This window comes from Larimichthys crocea, chromosome I (assembly GCF_000972845.2).
Source record: "Larimichthys crocea isolate SSNF chromosome I, L_crocea_2.0, whole genome shotgun sequence".
NCBI lineage: Eukaryota > Metazoa > Chordata > Actinopteri > Sciaenidae > Larimichthys > Larimichthys crocea.
Genome location: NC_040011.1, coordinates 41524227 through 41547358, shown reverse-complemented (window position 1 = coordinate 41547358; position 23132 = coordinate 41524227). Strand labels below are relative to the sequence as shown.

The window sequence follows — 23132 nt, the reverse complement described above, 5'->3', positions numbered from 1 at the left end:
TGCAGGAAAGAAAGAAAGAAAAGTGTCCCAGCTGTCTGTTGTTTTTTTTTTGACACTGAGGGAGGTTAATAAAGTGATGAACCTAACACTTCAACACACACTTATGGAAGTTCAGGATACTATTCAACAACACTGCATTTATTCATTTTTTTGTTTTGTTTTTGGTTTTTTAAGTACATGCGGCTGTTCTACGCAGCATGAAGGTACTGGAAAGCAATACAAAAAGAAAAAAAGTCATTCAAAAAGGCCAAAACTACAAGTGAAATGAAATCCACTCGAACAAAAAGATGCATTAAAAGGCATAATTGATTTTTTTTTCCTTGTTCCTTTCCCCCGATGAGTAAAAGTTTCTTCTTCTTTTATTACAACACTAAAACTCTACAAAACCTTAAATTCAATTAAAAATGAAAATTTACTCTCGACAGAGTAGTCCAGGATAACCTCAGCATGTCCTACAGCAGTTTTCTTTTTTTTTTTAAGGTCTGGTGAATTTGGTTGAAAGAGTCTGTGTTCATGTGTGCTTGTGTTATTGAGGGTGTTTACATGCACAAACAAATCCACATTCCTCCAATGAAACCTATGCATCTAGTACATACAGTATATATGTATGTATATATCCATGTACTGCTACTCGGAGCATCATAAATACAAAAAAACAGGAACGAATAGTAAAGAGGAAATGTGTTCACTTGTTTTCGAATCCCATCTACGTATAAGCAGAGTACACCAGCTTGTTAGCTGAAGGCTTCTCACAGTGGGATTAGAGCTTATTCAGGTCATTATAAACATGAAAAAAAAAAAACTTCAATAAGATATTCATGTGCACGTAAACAGACTCACTGAGAGCTCCCTTTCTCATTATCGTACAAGAGTTTGGATGATAGGGGGGGGGCGAGCGTACCGACACGAGGCGTCTTAGTGTTGAATCCTATCAGCTCAATAAATTAAAGTTTAAAAAGAGGAGAACACAGCTAATATTAAGGCTGAGCGTGGTGAGAGGCGTGAGAATAAAGAGTTACGTTGTGTTCACAATGTAAAATGGGAACGTAGAGAAGGCAACAAAGAGGAGAGAAAGAGAGAGAGACACCAGAAACTTATTCAGCTTTCCATATAAAATCAGGTTAGAGCTTTAAAGTGCAAAACATTTTCTACAGAACATTTTTTTTTTTTAGGAAAACTAAAATCCCATCTCTTCAAGCATGTTAAATTGAACTGATCCAACCAGGCTTGCCTACACCGCTTCGTAGGAATAAAAGACTAAACTCACACACATTCACACGCAGCCAGCGAGCGGCATGCGTGAGGACAGCTGTGAAATTTTCTGACCGTCATGTTCAGTTGTCTACAGGTGAGCAGAGCCTATGAGAAACAGCTTGCTAATAATGATGTATGCATGTTTTTTTGTTGTTTTTTTTGTTGTGTGTTCTTCCATTATTATCATCATCATCATCCGGTTGGCGAAGCTTGGCTTCAGTGCCGCACTTTTGATTGTGCACGTTGAACCTCGGGATGGGAGAGTTTCACGGCGATGTCACGACTGCTGCTTGTTGGCCTCCTCTTCGTAAGCGTTCCCCGTTCCGTTCTGGACGTAGGCCGAGCCGGAGCCCAGCCCGTACAAGTGACCACAGTACTTTGCATCATCGATGTGATCCTCAAAGAACATCTGTGGAGAAAATTTAGGATACTGAGAAACATTCATGTCCATTTAATACCATGACAAGTCCATCTTTAAAACCCTTGCAGATGTATTATGGGGTTAATGTCATCATCAGGGCCTCTCTCTCTCTATGTGGTGGTAAGTTACACTATAAAGTGACTTTTTTATCTGTAGCAGCCTGGCAAAGTATTTCAGAAGCTCAAATTTCACGAGGAGGAGCAGAAAATTTGCATATTTCCATGGAAAGTTTCTAGAGAGCCACAACAAAACTGACAATTTGAAGCCCAGTTTAGAGTTAATCAGATAGAGGAGGGATCTGTGGGCAGGAATGAGCTTGAACAATCATTATATCATGTGATTGAATAATCAATTAATCATTTCATTGAATAAAATATGCTGACAAATATTCAGCTAAATGTTCAGTGTCCTGTCCTCGAGATGAAAGACCTTGCTGCTTTTATGTTGTAAATAAAATATCTTTGGCTTTTGGAGAGAGAGCGTGTGGTGAGTTTAAAATGTTCTTATGGTGAGGAAGAAGAATGTTTTCCGTTCTCTCTCTCAGGCTGCAAGTGTAATCAGAATACTCTCCTTTCTGGACTGATGTAATCTCAGGCTTTTTCCAGTGTTTAGTGAACTGATGAGTGTGATAACAAGTCGATAAACGTGATCTCTCTCTGCAAGTTATGACCTGTGCTGCTGCAGCTTTTATGTTAATCTGACAGTTTTTAATTCACACTTGTTGAGGTCAGACATACTCAAGATTGGATTAACATACAGGCCAACACTTTGGTCTGGCTTTGTGAAGTTTGAGGTTCACCACAGTCGTGCTTCAAACGCCTCTCTCTGACTTTAGGAGCGTACCTCTCTCATTTTGAAGAAAGCCATGCCTGTGAGTAAAGAGTCAGAGCCGGCCTGATGCTGTGGTCCGATCCTCTCCAGCTCCAGCTGCTCAGCTACTTCCTGCAGCCCGCCCTGAAAACAAAAACATCTGCTCAACATCCACGCTTCTAGTCAAGGTTTAACAAAAATAATCCTGCTGTATTTATTCGGATACCTTCAGGTTTTTACAGCTTTTCATGAGGTACTTGACATCATAAATGATTGGAAAGTACAAGCGAAGAATCTCAAAGAAGTCCACCTCCTCCTCCGGCAGGTTAGCGTTGGACAGAATCTTGATCAGGTATCCAAAGTCATATCCACTGCAAAACACACACACACACACACACACACACACACACACAGACACACACACACACACACAGACACACCTTTTAACCTTGTTTTTTTAAGAGCACACAGAGGGAGGCTGTCACGTCCAATCTGCTGTGAAAACAAAGATAATTAAAGACAGGATGATTGGCTATTTTTTCCTTATGCGTATACCTGCTCGTCCTTATATGTAAGTGTAAAAGACGCCAACACATACAAGGACAACAAACCACTTAAAGACATTAACCCAAAAAAGATCTTCGGATTCAAGATTTTACCACAAACATCCTCCTGATCAACGGCTATAAAAGGTACTGAAAAAGGATGAATACCAACTTTCAAATGAGATTAACAACTAGTTCACAAGAAAACAACGCTAAGTGATAAATTAAAGAAACACAATGAACTAAACAACTACGAATCTAAACATCAACAACATGACATCAGATCCTGTTGGCAAATGTGTGTTCTAAATACCTGAACGAGATGACAGTGACGTTTCAAACCTAAGCTTTGTTTATTTTCCAAAGCCTGGTTTATCTTTAGCCTCAGTTTGCCATGGAGACACAGTGGGAAACTGAGTATGAAATGAAGATGTTAAGCAGCAGAGTGTAGAAAATACTACGTCGTGGGTTACAGACCAATATTACAAAAAAAACAAACAAACAAACAAACAAGTGTTCGTTTCACTCGAGCAGCAAGTTTTTTTTTGTAGGAAAGCGGTCACAGTTCTGCGTAACATCTTGTCCTATATACACAAAATCCAGACACTATTTGCGGTGCTTCTGAAAGGCCACGGCAAACATCAGTAAACATTTAAACTCTGAAGGATCTCTGTGTGTGTGCAGATATGACAGAATACACCATAAACTGAGAAATACTTGGTACACAGTGCTGAGCAAATAGTTATGATGCCAGAATTAACGGAAAAAACTGAAAAACGGACATTACACTTGCACATTTTCCACTTTTCTAAATGAAATTCCTTCCGTGCTATCCAGCTGTCTACCGTAAAGCTGCCACGATTCACAAAAACAGCTACCGAAGCAGAATACCTGTGAAACGACAGCCACTTGACCCCATCGCAGAGCACCACTCCTGACGTCATCAGCAGCTCCGCGAAGTACAGCGTCTCGATGCCTTCGTCCTCGTGTTTCTTGAACTGAATCCCTGAAGTGGTCAGGAGCTCAATGGAGTCCTGTGCGTACATATCTTCTCTGATGACAAAGACGCATCACACTGTTATTATTTTCGACAATCAGGTAGGTATTAGAACGGTGACTGAACATCACAATCATGAGAGTTGTAAATGTTGATTTTGACAGGGTAGTATGATCTCTTAGGTCTCTTCTATGTGTGCCGGAAGCAAGCTGAGACACTCATCCCTGAGCCTAATCCAACACATGTTGCGAAAACCCCATACGTTTTCTATTAAGTGTTAATTGTTAACTGATTTCAAGACACATGGACACATGGCCTGGTTGAATTTGAACACCACACTGGAGGCGAAAATGAGTGAGAGACAAGCATAAAACATCTTACGTGAGGTTAAACTTAAAATTAAACTGCCATGTCGATGTCCCCGGGGGATACTCCCCTTGTTCGTTCATAAACGTGAGGCCCAGCTGGATTATCTTGAGCAAATCCACATTGCAGCGCAGTAGCTGGTACTGATAGTCAGCGTTGCTTCTGAACTCTCCGATTGGTCTGGCTACTACACCTGGAAACTCAGTGTCCTGTAAGAAGACAGACAAAAGTCGTCGGAAATCTGCTCGTGTCGAGATAAGAGTCGTCTTACTTGGAGCACCACTCACCATAGCAATGTAGTTGTATTTTCGGATGACATGTCGGATCCTTTTCAGCTCCTCCTCCAGGTTGTTGGCCCAAACCTCACATATTCTTTGGCTGTGATCCACAGTAGCTGCGGGCATAGTGCCACTTCACCACACAGAGAGAAAGATGACAGGGAAAAAAAAGAAGAAACACAACAAAACAGAAGCTTCATAGATCTAACCCATGACCTATGACACACCAGTTAATAAGAGGACAAAGAAATACAACACATGATGTGGGTGGAGGTTCTCAGTCATCCAGCAAGGACATGTTAGTGCATCAATAAGTACTATGAGAGTAGTAGAGGGGGATAGATTGTTGGTAGTGTTGGAGAGGAGGAACTCTCTGAAGAGCTGGAGGTCTTTAGGAGGTTTTTAAAAAGGTAGAGGGACGACGACTGAGCTCCCAACGTGAAGAGTCTGGATAGTCCTGAGCGTACGCAACGGTCGTGAGGTTAATGTACGGATGAATGAGAGCATTCAAATATGTGGGTGCAGTAGGTGTTGGGGTCACGTGTGGGCTTCGAGGTCCTCGGCAGCAGTAGTAGTAGAGAGAACAGCAGGTGCCAACCTATCTCAACACTGTGAAGACCTTATGCTGTCTTCCTAGACGTAATAAAGAGCTTGCCGTTGACGTTTCTACATGGGTAAATACATTCTGTTTGCAGGGGTTTAAAGTCGGACCACCAGCATGAGTTCAGGCACTTCTGATGTACTCTGAGAGTGTCTCTAAATCTCCTTGGCCAAGCTACATAAATAAATAATACAGCATAAGACATCAGAGGCTCCTGAACACTTTCTTCCCTCCCTGACCTCACCATCGACCATTGAGTTCAGCAATTTCTCCACTGAACACTGAAGAGCTGGAGGTCTTCAGGAGCTTTTTGAAGGTAGAGACATGGGAACTGGGGAACAACAGACGCGAGAAGAGTCTGGATTGTCCTGAGCGTACAGGAAGAGGAACGTAACGGTCGTGAGGTAATGTACGGATGAACAAGAGTTCTGTCGGGGTATCTGTCGGGGTTCAGGCACTTCTGATGTACTCTGAGAGTGTCTCTAATTCTCCTTGGCCAAGCTACATGAATAAATAATACAGCATAAGACATCAGAAGCTCCTGAACACTTTCTTCCCTCCTTGACCTCACCATCGAGTTCAGCAATTTCTTCACTAAACACTGAAGAGCTGGAGGGCTTTCAGGAGGTTTTTTTAAAAGGTAGAGGGACGACAACTGAGCTCCCAACGTGAGAACAACAGACGAGAAGAGTCTGGATTGCCCTCAGCATACACGAGGAGGAACGCAACGGTCGTGAGGTAATGTACGGATGAACAATAGTTTTGTCGGGGTTCAGGCACTTCTGATGTACTCTGAGAGTGTCTCTAATTCTCCTTGGCCATGGTACATAAATAAACACTACAGCATAAGACATCAGAGGCTCCTGAACTCTTTCTTCCCTCCTTGACCTCACCATCGACCATGGAGTTCAGCAATTTCTTCACTGAACACTGAAGAGCTGGAGGTCTTCAGGAGCTTTTTGAAGGTAGAGAGGGACGAGAAGAGTCTGGATTGTCCTGAGCGTACACGAGGAGGAACGCGATGGTCGTGAGGTCAACGTACGCCTGAATAAGAGGTGGGTGCAGTACCCGGAGACTACTTTGTAGGCTGTGGAGCTCGATGAGCAGCGGGTGGGGGGGGGTAAGGTGTCCTTTCGGGAGGACGTTTCGCCTCTCATGCAAGAAGAAGCTATACAGGATAGATACCTGGACGGTCAGTCAGTCAGTAGGTGAAGACACTTCTTGGGTGAGAGGTGAGACGTCTTCATCCTCAGATCAGCAAACACAACATATGAGCTGCAGTGCATGCAACCTGCTCAGGCACACAGCTACCTCACTGTCTGTGCACAGACCTGAGAGCAGCAGCTGTCCATTCAAACACATGCAGGTCGTTTGGAGCTGTTAACATTAGCTGCAGCACTTTGAGGGCCAGCGTAGGTTACCTGTAGCAGTTAGCAGCTACACACAAACACACACACACACAGCTAACATGGAGTCCTCTCAGGTGTGTGCACAACTCTTACACACAGACAGCTCGAGGCATGATAAAGCGTGTGTGTAAGACTAGAAACACACACACACACACACATGCACACACACACACTTGCAGGCGGCACTTTGATACCGCAAAGCTCTCTGCAGCCTCGTGAACTTACCGTTCCCCAAACCGGGCGGTGTGTGTGTGTGAAGTGTGTGCTATCCGGAAACTGTGAGTTTGTCCTCTGTTACTGTGTCAGGGGGCTTTCCGCTAACTTTTAAATACTTTATATGCAGTAATGTATCGATGTCAACCCACGGCTGCCATCATAGCTGAGCCCACAGCGCGACGTCATCACGTAAAACACATCGCGTCATGCGCGTATGTGCACGTGCATGCCCCCCCCTCCTCCTCCTCCTCCTCCTCCACGTCATGCAGCTGATTTAATATAAAATAATATAAATAATAATAATAACTTTATTTATATAGCACATACAGCAGACAGGCACCAACAAGATACTCAAGAAGAATCAACAACATTTAAAAGACAATATAAAACTTTTAATACGTTTTAACTTTTAAAAAAGTCAAGTAATGCATAAAAAAACATAATGATAAATTACATAAAACAACAATAAAATATAGAAAGATAAAAAAAAAGTTAAACAGACGACATCGCATAAAAACAAGTCCATAAAAATGTGTTTTAAGAAGCGATTTAAAAGAATTCACTGATTCTGCGAGGACCTAAGGTGTCAACATGTGTCAACAAATAATATAAATAATATAATAACTTATATTATTATATAGCACATACAGCAGGCAGGCACCGACAAGATACTCAAGAAGAATTAACAACATTTAAAAGACAATATACAACTTTTAATACATTTATTTAAAAAAGAAGTTAAGTAGCATTTTCTCTCTAAATTGACATTTTCTTTATTACTTTTCTTTCTTTACAAATATGTATTTTCTACATCGCTGTCAATTAATGTAATAGGACTGAGCATTTCCTTATGTATATGTGTGATTGTGTATATATGTGTATGTGCATATACTTGCCTCCCACGTCCTCCCAGTGATACTCTTACAGCTTATTAATATACGGAGAAGATTTTCTCGAGTGTATTGTACTGTCTATATCACACAACAAGTAGTCAGATATTTGTTTGTTATCTGTGTTCATGTCAGAAAATGTAATAAAAATATTATATATAAATAAAAAAAAGTTTAAAAAAAAGTTAAGTAATGGATAAAAAAATCCTAATGATAAATGACATAAAACAACAACAAAATATATATATATTGCATAAAAGCAAGTCCATAAAAATGTGTTTTAAGAAGTGATTTAAAAGAATTCACTGCTTCTGCGAGGACCTAAGGTGTCAACATGTGTCAACAAATAATAAATAAATAAAGAATATAAATAAAGAAGACAAAGCATGTTTGTTTATTGAGACGACAAAATGTTAAATTAATGTATGTGAGCATGTTTTGCATGTAATAATTGATCGTTTAAACCTTTAAAGGCCATTAAAGCACAGACAGGTATGGAAGCCCCTGTGCACCTGAGACATGAAGCCAATGCAAAAGTGCTAAAAACTGTAAGTCCTCGAGCCGCCACTTGAGGCTGGCTCCAGAAGTGAGTCAGTCTCCATAAGTCCCCATGTTCAAATGTCCAACTTCACAGCAGAAATAAACATGTTTACAGCCTGGTACAAAAAACAGTTCTGGTCTCTATAGCTAAGTTCTACAATCATGACATGAGTCAGATTTTTTAAAAACTTAAAGTTATGCATAATTAACAGCGTAGCCGCTTTGATTGACAGCTAAGTGCAGTTACAAATGGCTTGCTTGAGCACCCAGGCGTCATTCGGCCTGGCTCTGTCTGATGATCCACGTCTGTGCTGATATTTACGCAGTACAGCCAACAGACGTCACTCAAGCGCTGCCCATCCTTTCTGCTGTCATTGCTATTAAAGCATGGAGCTGTCCTACATTTTATTTCCTCTGTTTTCTACAGATCTCGAGTTGTTTATGTTGTTGATATATTTATTTATGTCAAAGTAACAAATGTTGTTATAATTCAATAACCAAAGGTTTTCCTAACATAACAACATAATTAATTTCAGATCTCAAGAAAGCAAAAGCATAGTCTAATATATTAAATCATTTCAGGAAACATCATCCAGTAGCAATGTCAGAGGAGCAGGGGAATGTTTCAATTGAAATGATTTAATATACTAGACTATCCTTTTGTTTTCCTAAGATCGAATAAATTAATGTTGTTATCTCTGGATTTCTTATTTTGTGATGAATAAATACATCGACATAAATGACTCAAGATCTCGAGAAAACTTGTTATCACAAGAAAACAGATGAAATGAAATGTATGAATGTTTGACCGCTTAGTGCTTCTGTAGAGAGAGAGACTCAACACACTGGTCAAGAGGTCCAGCTATGTCCTGGACTGCCCCCTTAGACCCAATAGAGGAAGTGGGGGAGAGGAGGATGTTAACAAAGCTGACATCCATCATGAACTCCTCTCACCTCCTGCATCAGACTATGGAGGCCTTAAACAGCTCCTTCAGCAGCAGACTGCTACTCCCAATATTGTAAGAAGGAGCTCTACCACAGGTCCTTCATTGCAACAGCTGTTGGACGCTTTAACACCAGCATGACTTCATGGCTTTCTTCCATATATTTCTTATTTATGATCAACCCTATCTCCCTTCTGGGATATTTTATCCTAAAGCTAAGTTCCCCATCAGTCTTCTTACTGTACATACATCAGCTTAATCTTGCACTTTCCATTTCTGTCTTTGACACATTGGTTTCACACCACACCAATCTGTAAAAACTAAAATGACAAGCAGAAACAAAATGCACCGTAAATCCTCAAAGCTAAATTCTTTTTTGCTTGCGGATATTAAATAAAAAGCAGACAGCTGCATGAGACACACAGCGCTCACAGGGCTTCAGGGTCTGGGTCATGGCCAGTACAGCTGGACAGATGTTCAGAAACAACAGGGACCGATGCTGACCTCGCTAAAGCTGACTAAAAATGCAATAAAATCTGATAGAGGCCGACTAGTACTACCAGTCAACAAAAAAAAGTATTGCTGTAGTTTGTAAAATGACCTGATTCTGCAAGTGCAGTTTTTAGATATTCATCTTTTGACACAGTTGCACCTCTCTTGCATCAAGATTTCTATATGTGAAAATGGGAACAAGCGAGACCCAGCTAGGGCCATGTAAATATCCTCAAGAATGACGTGTAGCTGCTGTGTAGCTACTGGCGACTTGTCCAGGGTGTTACAGAAAATGAAGGGATGACTGTGGAGCTCATCGACTGTTTAGAGGAACTGTTCAATTCAATATACAAAACTTAGATTTTGTAAACCGAGTAAAGTCGTGCAGGATAACATCCTTCATGCCGGTTCACTCAAGTTTCCCATCATTTCTCATTTATTCCTTGTGATATCTAGCCATGCAGATAGTTTTATTTGTCCAGGAATGGTCTCTTTCTTCCCTACACATCAAAAACATTCAACAGCAAACATATTTTTAGTGTCCCAGTTACTCTGAAGAATCCACAGATCACACAGCCAGACAAATCAACTATGAAAACAGTGTGTTCTGTAGATTATCCAGAAATCTTTGCACTGCTACATACCATTTGAGATAAGTGAGAAAGTTTTTTGTAATTTGGGTGAACTGATTCTTTAGAAAAACAAAATACAAAACCAAGAATTATTAGAATATGACGACAATTATTTATTTCAAAAGAAAACTGACACAAGTTACACTTTGCATTTAAATCGGTTGAACATATTTGGCTCTTATTCCACCTGAACAAATGAACACGACAATAAAAAATAAAGAAAAAGCTCTTTTCATACGAGGTCAGACAGTTTAGACTCTGATACAAATTAAAACAACATGCAATAAAGCAAAAGTACAGTAGTCAAGAAAAAAAAATAGGTCGGTACAAAAATATCTTAACATGCTTTGCTTGTTAATGCCTTGTGCATTGCTCATTTGCAGTATTGGAGTGCACCTAATGTGTACTACGACGTTCAAGTCAGCAGTTTTAATGCTTATTTTACAGTCGAGACGACACAGATACTCAAAAAGTTGGTCGGTAATCTGCTGCTCGAGGCAGCGGTGCATTTGTGTTCTCATGCTCCAGTCTGCTGGTTCAGTATCCAGCCGTCATATCATTTACTACGCGCACTATTTATACCAGTAGACACTCGATTCCCTTTGGTAAGAGGTTAAAGTTTCGTTTTAAAGGCTTGTTTTTCACATCTTGCTGTGGGGAAAATATTACATGACTTTGTGTGTCCATGTGAAGTACCCAGGTGTGGACACAAGGTGTCAATGAACCACAGCTAACTGTAGTGTAATGACTCCAAAACCCAGCTGAGGTCACTGTGGTGTGCTGAGTGACACGTCCTTTGGGGTTAAATTGCTGATTCATTTCTGTCTGGACTAAATTTGGGGTAGAACATGATCACTGCTGCGCATTCAGGCCTGTGAGTAGTACCACAACGTGCGACAGCATTTAACATCTACAGAGATGAGTCATTCTGAATGCTAATTAGCAGTGTGTGTATGTCAACAGCCTACATCCTGTACACATTTGTCATCTCCTCGTCCTTAATGAGCTTTAACTCAAGTCTGCTTTTTTTTTGTGTTTTTTTGTTGTTGTTTGATCTAAGGCTGCAACTAGCGAGAATTTTCTTTGTTGATTACTTTGTTTGGTCCATAAAACGGTGAAAAATGTTGGGTGGTGTCCTCAAATGTCTCGTTTTGTTAACCTGCCATACAGGGGCTAAAGACTAAAACCAGAAAAATACTCACATTTGAGAAGCTGAACTCAGATAATTAATCGTTTGGGGCATTTTCTAAAGAAAAAAATCTTCAAAAAAATGATTTAAAATGATTAATCAGTTATCAAAATAGTTGGAAACTAATTGAATATTGACTAATTGTTGCAGCTTTAGTTTGATCTGTTTAATTCTGTTCTTATTTCACCATTTATTCAATTATTTTGCTTTTATTTTAAGACTGAAATTATAGTCTTAGTTTTCTTTGCTTTGAAAACTCATTATCAAGGTGCTGCTGACTGAAAGTGCTTATATAGTAAAGCCAGATGCCTGATGAATAAACAAAAGTATGAGGAAGACCATAGGAAAATGCAAGCATACACCCTAAATCACAGCGTGTTGATATTAGGCCTCAGTAGAATAATAATATCTCCAATATTGCACCATTGCAGACTCCTATTGGTTAATTCTGCCATAATCAGACATGACAGTGAGCAACATTCGGAGTTGCTATGTTGAAACTAATTACTCTCACCGCTGTCAGAAGTAAAATGTGGTCAGCTACAGTAAACATCTATTAACTAGTATGTATGTGGCAACATGGAGAGTCTGCCACACCACATGCAAACAAAAGTGCAAGTCAGTTGTGTAACCCAAATAGAAGTTGGTGTTAGTCAATAGCTGGGTTACTTGGTGAATGTGTAGGTTTGTTCAGAGGCCCCGTGGACCTTCATCCAAATGCTACATTTGCTCAGGCAGCTGAGTAGGCAGCCTCATCAGAGTCTGGATCTCTGGGGCTGTCCTCACTGAGGGGTGAACGGCAGCTCAGGTCTGCGATCCCCGACTCCTGATCGCTGCCGTTTGAGAGGCTGGTTTCAGACGACTGGTTCAAGTCCTTGGGCAGGAGGATCAGGCTGCTGTCTGGGGCTTTGGGCTGACAGGGGCTGCTGGTGAGGAAGCCCCCTGTGTAGTCCTGAGGGGTGTTGGCCAGAGCGAGGTCATTACCATGAACCCACGCTGTGGGGCTCTTATCAAAAGTGGCTGCTTTCTGCGTAACACTCCTCCACCCTTGCTCCTTCTCCAGTTGAGCAATTTTCTATTAATAAACATAAAAAAAGGTACCAGTCATCTTGTAGAATCAGGAAAAAACACTGCAGTGGATATTTTCTTTTTCCTCAGAGAGAAATGAGGAGCGGTGTGTATTCAGTCTTACCTGTTTGTGTGAAGCCAGCTGCTCCTCCAGCTGCTGCGTCTCCTCTTGGATGGCACTCAGATAATCCTCGACGGACTGTCGAGGATGCATCCCTCGATCAAAACGGTTGTACAACCCTCTCCAAAACCTTAACGAAGCAAGAGATTTACAACTCTGAAACGAACATGGCAACAACTGGTACTCCTTCATTTGTTTCTTTCACCATTTATGTGGATTTATAACAAAGCTTCCACCTACTTGTGATATGAAATACATCTGTATGCCCACAGTAGATTTTAAACTTAAGTTATATGTGTTGTTACTGTTTACTTGAAGCAGTAGGGGGCGGTAGATGGTCGGAGGAGCCCCTGAGTCTGGCTGTGGTTAGGTCTGTACAGAGGGTTGATGTAATCCGCCTGGTTCGTCCAGAGATAACTCCACAAAGAGTGAGTCCTCTCACGTAATCTGTATGAATGTCCAGCGTCAGTCAAGAGATAAAGACAGGACGGCAACATAAAAACAGGCTAAACATAGTGTCTTTGTATGCATGAGCTTGGTGACGTAATATACAGTTACTTCTGTTCAGTAGCCTTTTCTCTGACCAGATGTCTGTGCTGTGAAAAGGAGAATAAAGTGATGGTGGCTGCAGGTGTAAATCTCACCCCAGCTCTATCCTCTCCCGCTGGTTGTTGCCAATGAAGTTGCCATACTGACAGGAGTAGATGTGGCTGTGAATGGTGATGAGGAACCTCTCGTTGAACTCGAAGGCACAGGGGAACTGCTCCATGAGCTGCCACACGCACTCCAGAAACTGGTCGATGATGGGAGACACCTCTTTGGGGTCTCCGACCTGGTGGTTACATCTGGGGAGGACAGGTTACATCAGTTGGATCCAAACACAACTTCTAAAACATAGTTTCTATTGAAGTAATACTTCGGAATAAAACCTGTGAGTGAACTTGTGTCCAAAGGAGACCCAGTCTTTCTCGATGAGAACCTGAGTGCAGAAAAAAAAAACACGTGGCCTGATTAAAGGTTCAGACAGTTAAACCCTGCAGAATGACTGAACCTCTTCACCCTCTCTGTGGGGTCACTTTCCTCTGACTTTAGGAACAATTCCCAAAAGCTGGATTCTCTATTATATTTATTTTCCAGTGCAGCTTTTGGTGGATTCCAAGTTAACAAATCCTTCTGGTCAAAGAAACAAGCCTCATGAGCACAGTATGGTATATTATCAGTCCAAATGTAACTGGATATATGATACAGAGTGAACCAGAGGGGTAGGTGTCACTCACAGTATTATTTAACAAATACAAAAAGCTTTGGTATGTACCATGAGTCCTCTGAGGGTCCTGTAGTAAGGATCCAGCAGCACGCACGCCACCGAACACACCTGGGCGGTGCGGTCCCAACCGTCTGAACAGTGAACCAGGACACTGACACCTTCCTCTGCAACAGCCTGCAGACACACGAATACACAGTCTGTGCAGTGTCCGAGCAGCATTAAATAATACACTGGTTAAATTGTGGTTGGAAGTACAAATATCAGCATTGATCTGTGTCAGAATTGTAACCAGAAAAGTTCCACTCATTTTTGGTGGACCAGCAAAAATTTAATTTCCCCAAAAATGGCAAACAGCTTTTGGTCAATTTGTTAAATCGCCCTGATGAAGGGCCTGTTCAGAAATGTGTTGGGAAAATGTTTAATATAATAAAAAATAATTTTACCAGTTTGGAAATATTTCAAAATCAAATCTTGGTCTTCTGAGGACAGCAAGGAAACATAGATGCGAACATTTAAAATAAAGAAATAAAACAATATTAATGTGGCAAATACTATTTAAAAGGATTCACACAATACATTTAGGCAAGAAACATTGAAAGCACAAAGAAATGAGCTTTTATTTACAAGCTCCACAGATATTCCTTTAAAGGACCTGTGGCTGCACACTGATTCATAACATGCCAACAGATACAAAGATACAGTCTGTGGCCACACATAAAACTTTAAAACCAACCGTGTGTTCAATTAAAAGTGTGTTGTGATGTTTGTACCAGTTAAAAATGGTACAATAAGTTGTGAAAATCAACACACGAAGAGTTTAAAGACTGAAGCTTCTGTTGCTCATGTTCAGGGAAACTGATTTTATTATGACTGGCAGTGCTTTTTATTATGATTACATTTTATAGTTTCTGTTTTTATCTGCTTCACACTTCCGATGGAGTTGGTTTGGGTGGTTTTATCAGTTAATTAAAAGCTATTAAAGCTAAGTTACCAGATATTTGTTTTCCCATTTGCACCTTTTAGGAACAAACGTCTTCCTGTTAGGCTGCATGTAAATCCTGCCTCTAAATTTAACCATGTGCAACCTTATGTACTTGATCGGTGGACCTCAGAACAAGTTTATAAGAAGGAATCTGGTGAAGCTAAAAGTCCCACACGAGGCACAGCCTGATAGAAATGATCTAAAGGACTTATTGCAGGACAGATTTACACAGACAGACAATCTGTATCACACATACAGGATACAACACACACACACAAACACCTAAGCTAATATTGAGTGCAGCGGCGAGGCAGACAGCAGGGATTAACCTCCAGACTGACCTTAGCGATGAAGATGCCTGCATCCAAAACAGCTTTGATGTGCTTCAGCCAGCCTGAGCTCTCCAGACCTTCCAGGAAGTTGGACATGGAGGGGGAACGCAGCTCACACACTGCAACCACAACACAGCTGTGTCACCGGCAGGAAGCGTGGGGCATACCTTGATCGCTGGACTTTATTAAAAAACCTCACATTGACTCTCACATTGCAATAAACATCCATGAGAGTGAGTTCACAGGGAATCTGTGCGTGGCATGAGAAAATGTGGGTCACAGTAGCGCTAAAACAAAACATTTCTCTTTTCTCAGCTTCTCATGCGATGGTACGTTTGGACGCCAGTCAATGTTTTCAGTCACGATAGCAGCGAGGCTCTAGGGATGGCATTAACGGTCTGCACAGCACTTTGATCCGGACTGAAATAACCCCAAAGATGGATTTCCATGTCATTTCAAACAGACATTCACGCTCCCTGAGGATGAACCCTGCTCACTTTGCTTATGTCCTCACTTTTTTCCTGCAAGCGCAACCTTCCGGTCAAAGTCTTAAAATATCTCAATATCTGCTTATAATCATTAGTGCAAAAATGTCGTACATATATTCATGGTCCGCAGAGGATAAATCCTAAATTCTTTGGTGATACCTGACTTCTCCTCTAGTGCCGCGACGAGGTTCATTTGTGGTTTTAGGTGAAGCTGCTTAGCACCTACTTCATAAGATAAGCTAAGATAAGACTTTAATGATCCCACATCAGAGAAGTTCACTTGTATACACAGAGGTTGATGATTAGTTATCATAAATAAGAAATATATAGAAAAAAGTCATGAAGTAAGGCTGGTGTCAGCTGTTAGGACCTGTGCTCGTGCTCCCTCTTACATGGTGGGAGTAGCAGTCTGTTGCTAAAGGAGCTGCTAGAGGCCCTCAATTATATTGCCATGATATTTGGCACAGACAGGAATTAGCAAATTAGGTCATAGCAAACTAAGATGCTGAGCATGGAAAACATACCTGCTAAGCATTGAAGAAGAACCACTGTGTATTAGTACAGCCTCACAGAGCAGCTACCATGGCTGTGGACTGTCAATTAAAAAGATCCATTCCTGTACCACAAGGCTTCCTGCATTACGTTTGTTTATCCTGTAAAACCGAATCTAAAATTTATTTTCTTATCTTCAGGGTTCAGCACATAAATATTTGAAAGTTCACTGGAGGGGCGGAGTGACATGAACCCGTTTCTCCTCAGCTGACATTTCATATTTGCTCAGGACAACTCGTCACATTAACATTCATAACGCAGACACACTATGAGATAAGTGTTTGAAACACAGCTGCTCGCTCCTCACTCACTAATGTGTTGACAAAGTGTTTTTTTTTTTTTGCTGACACTACACCTGTGTAGCTGAACTATAAGAGCGCTCCGGGGGGGGGCTCTGATAGGAGTAGTGAGAAGGGTTCATTCAATCATTTGTAGAGCACACTTCCACTTTGAAGTAATGTTTGAGCTAACACTGCGAGGCGGGGGGGCTCTGTGTGTAAAAAGTGTGTAAAGTTAGAGCCAGCCAGGCTCTGAAAGGCAGGCGCTGTCTCCAGCATTTGAAGACTTCCCCTGTGCTGCCAGGGGGCAAAGAGTTATCACAACTAAGAACAGCTATAACTTTTCAGACTTGAAATCACATCATTCTCACGCCCTCTGTCTCTCTTTGGGGGATAAAGTCCCAGATTGTCCACTCCAGGAAACCAAAATAGCTCAGAAATAAAATCCAGATGGATTTAAAGTCTTCCTAGGAGTACCCCTGTACAATACCCAGAAATTCTCCTGTGGGCTCATTCGAGGGATGATTGCAGCACAGTCCGGTCTGCATGAATGCATATGAAAGCCACAGGGGTAGCATGGGGTCCCGCTCTGCTTTAGTAATGTGAAGAAGCAGCAGACTTTTAAAGAGAAGATGCCAGAAAACATTGATTTCACACCACAAACACGGGTGCGGTGAAACATATTAACACGCCGATGAATGGACTACTGTTTTTAATTAACTGCAATCACGTAGAAGATGTCCGGAGGACATGATAATTACCTTCTAGCATTTTCTGTTGGCTATTTCTCATAACGTGGATGTTCTCAATGCCGATGAACTGGAACTTAATGTTGGAGTAGTTGTCTTCGTTTTCGTAGCCTTTCCCTGCAGCTCGGTTTGCGATTGCATTCAGCTGGAAAAGACAGTTGCACAACGGTCAGAGCAAAATAATTAAACTTGTCGATCACCGTTCAACAAGCGCATACGCACATTATGATGTTTTCGAGGATTTTGCTGTGAGCACGTCCAGCTGGCAACACGCAGCGTGGATAATAAAGCCCACCTGAACATACAGCATTGTAGCGTAACTCTTGTATTTATGCAGGCCGTTCCTTGAGGGCACAAAAAGGGCTCACCTTAGGCCTAGTGTCCACCACATACATGAAGTCGCTGCGGGGATTGGACCTCAATATGGCCTCCAGCATCTGTTCGTCCTCCAGGCAGCGAGCGCTGAAACCTGAAAGGGGCTGGCTGCTACGGCAGATGGCAGCCTGGGAGAGAGAGGCGAGAGGCACTCAGGCATCGTACAGGAATGTTTGCACGTTGTGACAGTCGATTTAAAGTGAATTATAAGTTTGGATGACATGTGAGAATCACAGTGAATACAAACTCACATCTCATTCTTTCAAATTAAATTAATCAACCACACAATCTAACTGGTTGACCAGTTAGTGGACACAAGGGAAAGAGATCTATCCCTTCTGGCTCATGAACCAGAGCGGAGCCCCTTTGTACGATCTGAGATCCACACACTACAACCCTCAACCCTGGGAAGCTGACCTCACACACATAAAGCACTCCCAACTGTCCAGTCGAGGATTAATAGAGCAGATTGTGAAGATTCGGGCTTATTCCCGATTCAGATATAGAAACTTGTAATTACTCATGCTGTGATTTCTCCTCATGGGACCTGACAAAGTTTGTGTTTAGAGTTCATGGCTAAGGATCTGCTGAGTTGCTCATATGTTTATTTACATATTTCTATTCCACTTTGTTTACTAATGTCAACTGACATGGCAAAGATCTACTTGTTGTCACGTAGCAGGTCATTTTTTTGGAAATCAATAAAAACTAAAATGACAAAAAAAACGATGATTTTTGTTTAGATCTTCAAACACAAATTGTCATATTGCCCTGTAGCTTCGTTGCAGCAACCTCTATGGCTGTGAAGTGCAGCCTGTGCAGAGCCCATAAAGCCCATAAAGAAAATTACACCAAACCAAACAGAGAATCTGGTGCTACTTTGGCACCATTGCATCTCCAAGTTATTTCAGCCTCAGTGTCTATAGTCGATTGCATCTCCAAGTTATTTCAGCCTCAGTGTCTATAGTCGATGAAAGATAGATGAGTTTTGGGTTCAAATCGACAATGTTTTTTTTACATTTTTACTGCCCAACTGCAAAAAGTGGCCTGCATGGAGCATCAATAACTCAACAGCAGTGATTTCTTTATACTCTCGGGGGGTATGTGAGTCACTTTCTGGTTCCCATTTTTCATGAAACAAAGAGGCATGGCAGGGCCGAGCTTGAAGAGGAAGGGCAGCGCCGAGGATCAAGTAATTTTGGCAACTAAAGCTTGCCATGTAAAATAGAACTAATGTCATCGTGACATTTTAAAATTTGAATTTATGATCTTTTATCTTTATTTTTCTGTCAACGTTCTACCAAGCTTTCCTGCGCAGGGTCTCAGAGATCGTCAGTGTTGCTGTGTGAAATGTTTTCACCCTTCATGCACGTATGCAGTCAACTTACATGATTTTCTTTGGAGTAGTACGACAGAGTGGGAAATCTGCCTCTGCTTCTGAACTTGGAGCTTCCCACTATGACCGGAGGTGAGGCGGACTCAGGTACAAACAGGTCAGCGGGGTACGTGTCGCTCACCTTCGGACACAACATAAACAAAAAGTCTAAATTTACAGCCATGTCCTTATTAGGATAAAACGGCACAACCGGTCATAGATGTCGGCTCACTGACCTTGTAGCGTTGGTTGATGGGGGAGAGTTTCCAGAGGGAGTTCGGGAGTCCCATTCTGCTGTAATCAGCCTTGAGGTCCAAGAAGTCCCATTCCTGCCGTCTCTCCTCATCGTCAACGTTCGGCTTATAGGAGAAGCAGTACAGCTCCTCGTAACTCTCTGCAAGGCACAAGGTTGCACGTTGATGCACAATTTGTAGGAGTTAGACAGACCGAAAGTGTCGCAAGAGCCAGATGCACTGCTCTGCTTCTAAACCATGAGGATAGCACAGTTTCACCTGGCTGGGAGAGCCGCAGCAGGGACAGGTGAACATCATGGCACTCCCGCTCTAGAGGTATGACGAAGTGGTGAACCTGGAAGTTCTTGCAGTGGATGATCAGAGGAGATCCCGAGGCCGTGGCTGACTGTTTCTCCACGCTGCACACCAAACTGTGAAGCACCTGAGAGCACAAACACCTTTTTATTATTATTATTATTATTCACACCTTTTGTTGTTGTTGCTCGGTCTGTGGTCATCATACCCATGTTTCATTGCGCACTCCAGCCACGTCTTCCACAAAGATGGTGTGCGTGGCTGTCAGGTAAAAGGTGCCCACCCTACTTCTCCTGGGGGACACTTTGTCCAGCAGCCTGACATTCTCCACCTGGGAGAGGGTGGAGGAACAACAACATCACGCAGCTTATCAGCGCTGATACGCACAAACACACCCTGTCTAATGTTGGCTGCCTACGTGGCCGACACCACGCACGCCTTTTTAATTAATTTATGTTTGCGCAATGATTTGGATTAGACACACACACACACACACACACACACGCACAGAGGGAGGTTACAGTGCGGAAATCACTGCAGCCAGGTCCGCGGTTACCTTTGGTAGTCGGATGTGCTCCATCAGCAGCTGGAGAGACGAGCCGCGGCTTCCTGTGATCACTAACACAGCTGCCAACAGCTCCACATGTGCACAGTGTGGTAGCTTGACGCGTTAGCTTCACCTTTAGCCTCAAATGTTTACGTTGCCGTCAGATCGCGCGCAGGTAAACCCACCATAATATCTGCTACGCTGGCTCCGCCAATAGCTGCGCTGCTGGGTCCTAAAGCCCGCCCCTCACGTTGTTTCGGCTTAACGTGTGACCGTGTCAACTGGTGACCGTCACGGCAGCTGTTGAAGCACGTAGCTGTCAAATAAAATCAAATATGTTTTTATTTATTATATATTATAACACGATAAACAAAAGAGGCATTCACAGATACGTTACAGCTACACCTGTCGTAACTGCGACAACAACTGTCACCGGTTAACACGGTCACTCGTTAAACCGAAACACCGCACCGGAGCCAGCTGTGGCCTTCTTCTGGCTGCTGCTGCTGCTGCTGAACACTGACTGTTGTTTGAGTGTTCACAGCCAACAGCGAGTAAATTAAAGACATTTGCTGACCTCAGGTCAGGAAAATGTGTTACCCACTGCACGTTTTCACTGAAACGGCTACGTAGCTTTATTGATTAGTGACGTGGTTTATTGATAAACAAGATAACTGGAAGATGATGGTGGGAGTAGCTTTGCAGACACAAATGCTCTACTTGGTATGGACAGACACTATCTAGTTTAATTTCTTTTTTTTGTTGCATTGGTCAGTGTGGATGTATAAATAAATAAACAAACCTCATAATGTATAAAATCTAGTTTTTGTTTTGACTATAAGAGCCAGTCATAGACTGCTTGATAATGCAGGCAAATAGCAAAAAAGACTAGACACACAAAGCTGTATTAAAGGGACTGCGGATGTAAATTAGCCTGAGGCTAACTCTGGTACAATGCATGAAATGGCAACATTTATGTTTTAATTGTACATGGTCCCTTATAATAAACGTAAACGTAAATACCCACACAGGTGTTTTGATTTATGATTAGACCTGCTGAGGTTCATGTTTGGTGAAACTTTGCTGAGAAGTCACCAAAATGTTCTAATAAAAATGATAAAGGTGGAAGTCAAAATGAGAATGAGGGAGTAATAATAATAATAATGTACTTTATTGTCCCCTTGGGGAAATTCATTTATTTCACTCTGTTACTACTTTTCACAAACACACACAGGTCTGAGCACACAAACACTTATATGGGCAATGGGTCGCTGCCATACAGAGGTCCGTGTGGTTCAGGGTTAGTGGCGTTGCGCGAGGACATCTCAGTCCACATCTGCATTGACTGGTCCATGCTTGATTGGTCGCCCTGCAATCATCAAGCCAAGCCCCTTTGGACTGAGCTACTGCTGCACATATCACGTCTAATCACTTCATTCTTCTCACATTAGAAAACTGACAGGGACAGAAGGAAGGAAGAATGTTACGGTGTGATGTAAGTGACAATGACATTTTACAGCTAAAGTGTCAGACACAACAAAACACTTAAAGGGTGGCTGTTTTCTTTGAAAGCATTCCCTTTTGCTAACCATATTCTATAGTGTTTTTTTGTCATCTGTCAGCAACATTCAGATTTACAACTTCTAGGTTAGACGGTATCTATCCGTGCAACTTTTAACATGATGTGTCAGCTGTTCCAGATGTTAAGGGGTGTGTCACCAAGACATTTTGAAGTGTTATGTAAAGGCTGAATTAATAGGGTGCAGTTGCACATTCTGGCATTGAGCATAAAAATATGTAGAGTTAAGAGCTTAAGTGATTGTTGCACTGTTCAACAGAGCGTGAAGATATTTTAAGAAGCTCCCCAGTGCAAACACAGATAGATCCCATAAGATTTAAACTGGATGTACACTCGCACTCACACCGAGCTGTCTTAGTTTATCAATTCCTGCTGACATCCTCACAGTTTCAGCAGATGTATTTTTATATACAGCAGCATTTCCAGTGAGCAGAGGAGCCATCTGTTGCAGGACAGTAGACACAGAGAAAAAAACAATAAAAGTAGTTAGTTAAACTAAGCAGAAGTGATTGGCTTACTGACGCCTGGGAGCTCTGCTGCACGCCTTCTCCTACTGGCTGCATTCATGTACGAGGAACCAAAATAAGCTTGATTGTCCAGTGATTATAAAATACAATATGACACAGATCTCATATTTTGCCTTTTGTTTAGATAAGCAGTGATATTATGTGCATTTACTAATTAAGACAAATCAGCCTTGATGACCGATCTGACCTTTGTTCATGTTTGCTATCTCTTTCATCGCCAGTACATGTCTGAAAAAATGATATCTAGGAGTAATTGCTTCATATAAAAAGTTCCAAAAAGATATCAAATGTGCAGAGGGAAACCAAATATTTATTTAGGGTTGTAAACCTGTGAAATCCCTCGTTGCATATTAACCAATTTTATGGTAAACCACGTTTACAGTGTGGAATTCACTTCTGGAAGTCAGTGCATCCCGAGGGACTTGGAATAAAGTCAGCTTAAGGTCACAATTAACCCACAGGCCAAAGGATTCTTGGACATCATAAATCATATTTAAAAGAATCTGTTACTGTTGCCAAATGTGTTAAAACATAAGACTGAGGGGTTCAGTACTATACTCTGAGATTGTACCTTGACCCACATCCAAACGTTCGGCCTGTGTAGTGTCCTAAACCATGAATGGTCATTGTGTTACATTTAAATACGTACAAATGTAGTTAGACACAAAAAAACAGTGAGTACAGGAAATCATATTTAGCAGAGAGGGGAGAGGGACCTTTGAGCAGGGATGAATGGATAATACTTTATCCTCCTTCCTAA

General features: G+C 41.8%; 2 protein-coding genes across 3 annotated transcripts; both read right to left on the bottom strand.

Moving 5' to 3' along the window:
• Positions 1-56: 56 nt before the first annotated feature.
• cnot7 (CCR4-NOT transcription complex, subunit 7) lies at positions 57-7124 on the bottom strand. 2 transcript variants are annotated; one of them, XM_019258514.2, is made up of 7 exons: positions 6907-7124; positions 4681-4804; positions 4409-4602; positions 3922-4083; positions 2712-2856; positions 2519-2629; positions 57-1663 (listed from the first exon to the last, which is right to left on the bottom strand). In XM_019258514.2, exons 2-7 carry the CDS (start codon positions 4795-4797, stop codon positions 1532-1534), a joined length of 861 nt encoding a protein of 286 aa, XP_019114059.1. In that variant the 5' UTR covers positions 4798-4804; positions 6907-7124; the 3' UTR covers positions 57-1531. The 2 variants fall into 2 exon arrangements, with proteins under 2 accessions (XP_019114059.1, XP_019114060.1); XM_019258515.2 differs by lacking the exon at positions 6907-7124 and having other exon boundaries at positions 4681-6893.
• A 3360-nt stretch (positions 7125-10484) lies between these two features.
• On the bottom strand, positions 10485-20479 carry mtmr7a (myotubularin related protein 7a). Its single transcript, XM_010732896.3, has 14 exons — positions 20276-20479; positions 19928-20050; positions 19684-19846; positions 19408-19565; positions 19185-19313; positions 17790-17924; positions 17434-17566; positions 15364-15473; positions 14089-14214; positions 13703-13752; positions 13418-13618; positions 13086-13220; positions 12777-12903; positions 10485-12659 (listed from the first exon to the last, which is right to left on the bottom strand). The coding sequence occupies exons 1-14, from the start codon at positions 20297-20299 to the stop codon at positions 12315-12317; spliced, it is 1959 nt and encodes a 652-aa protein (XP_010731198.1). The 5' UTR covers positions 20300-20479; the 3' UTR covers positions 10485-12314.
• Positions 20480-23132: the final 2653 nt, after the last annotated feature.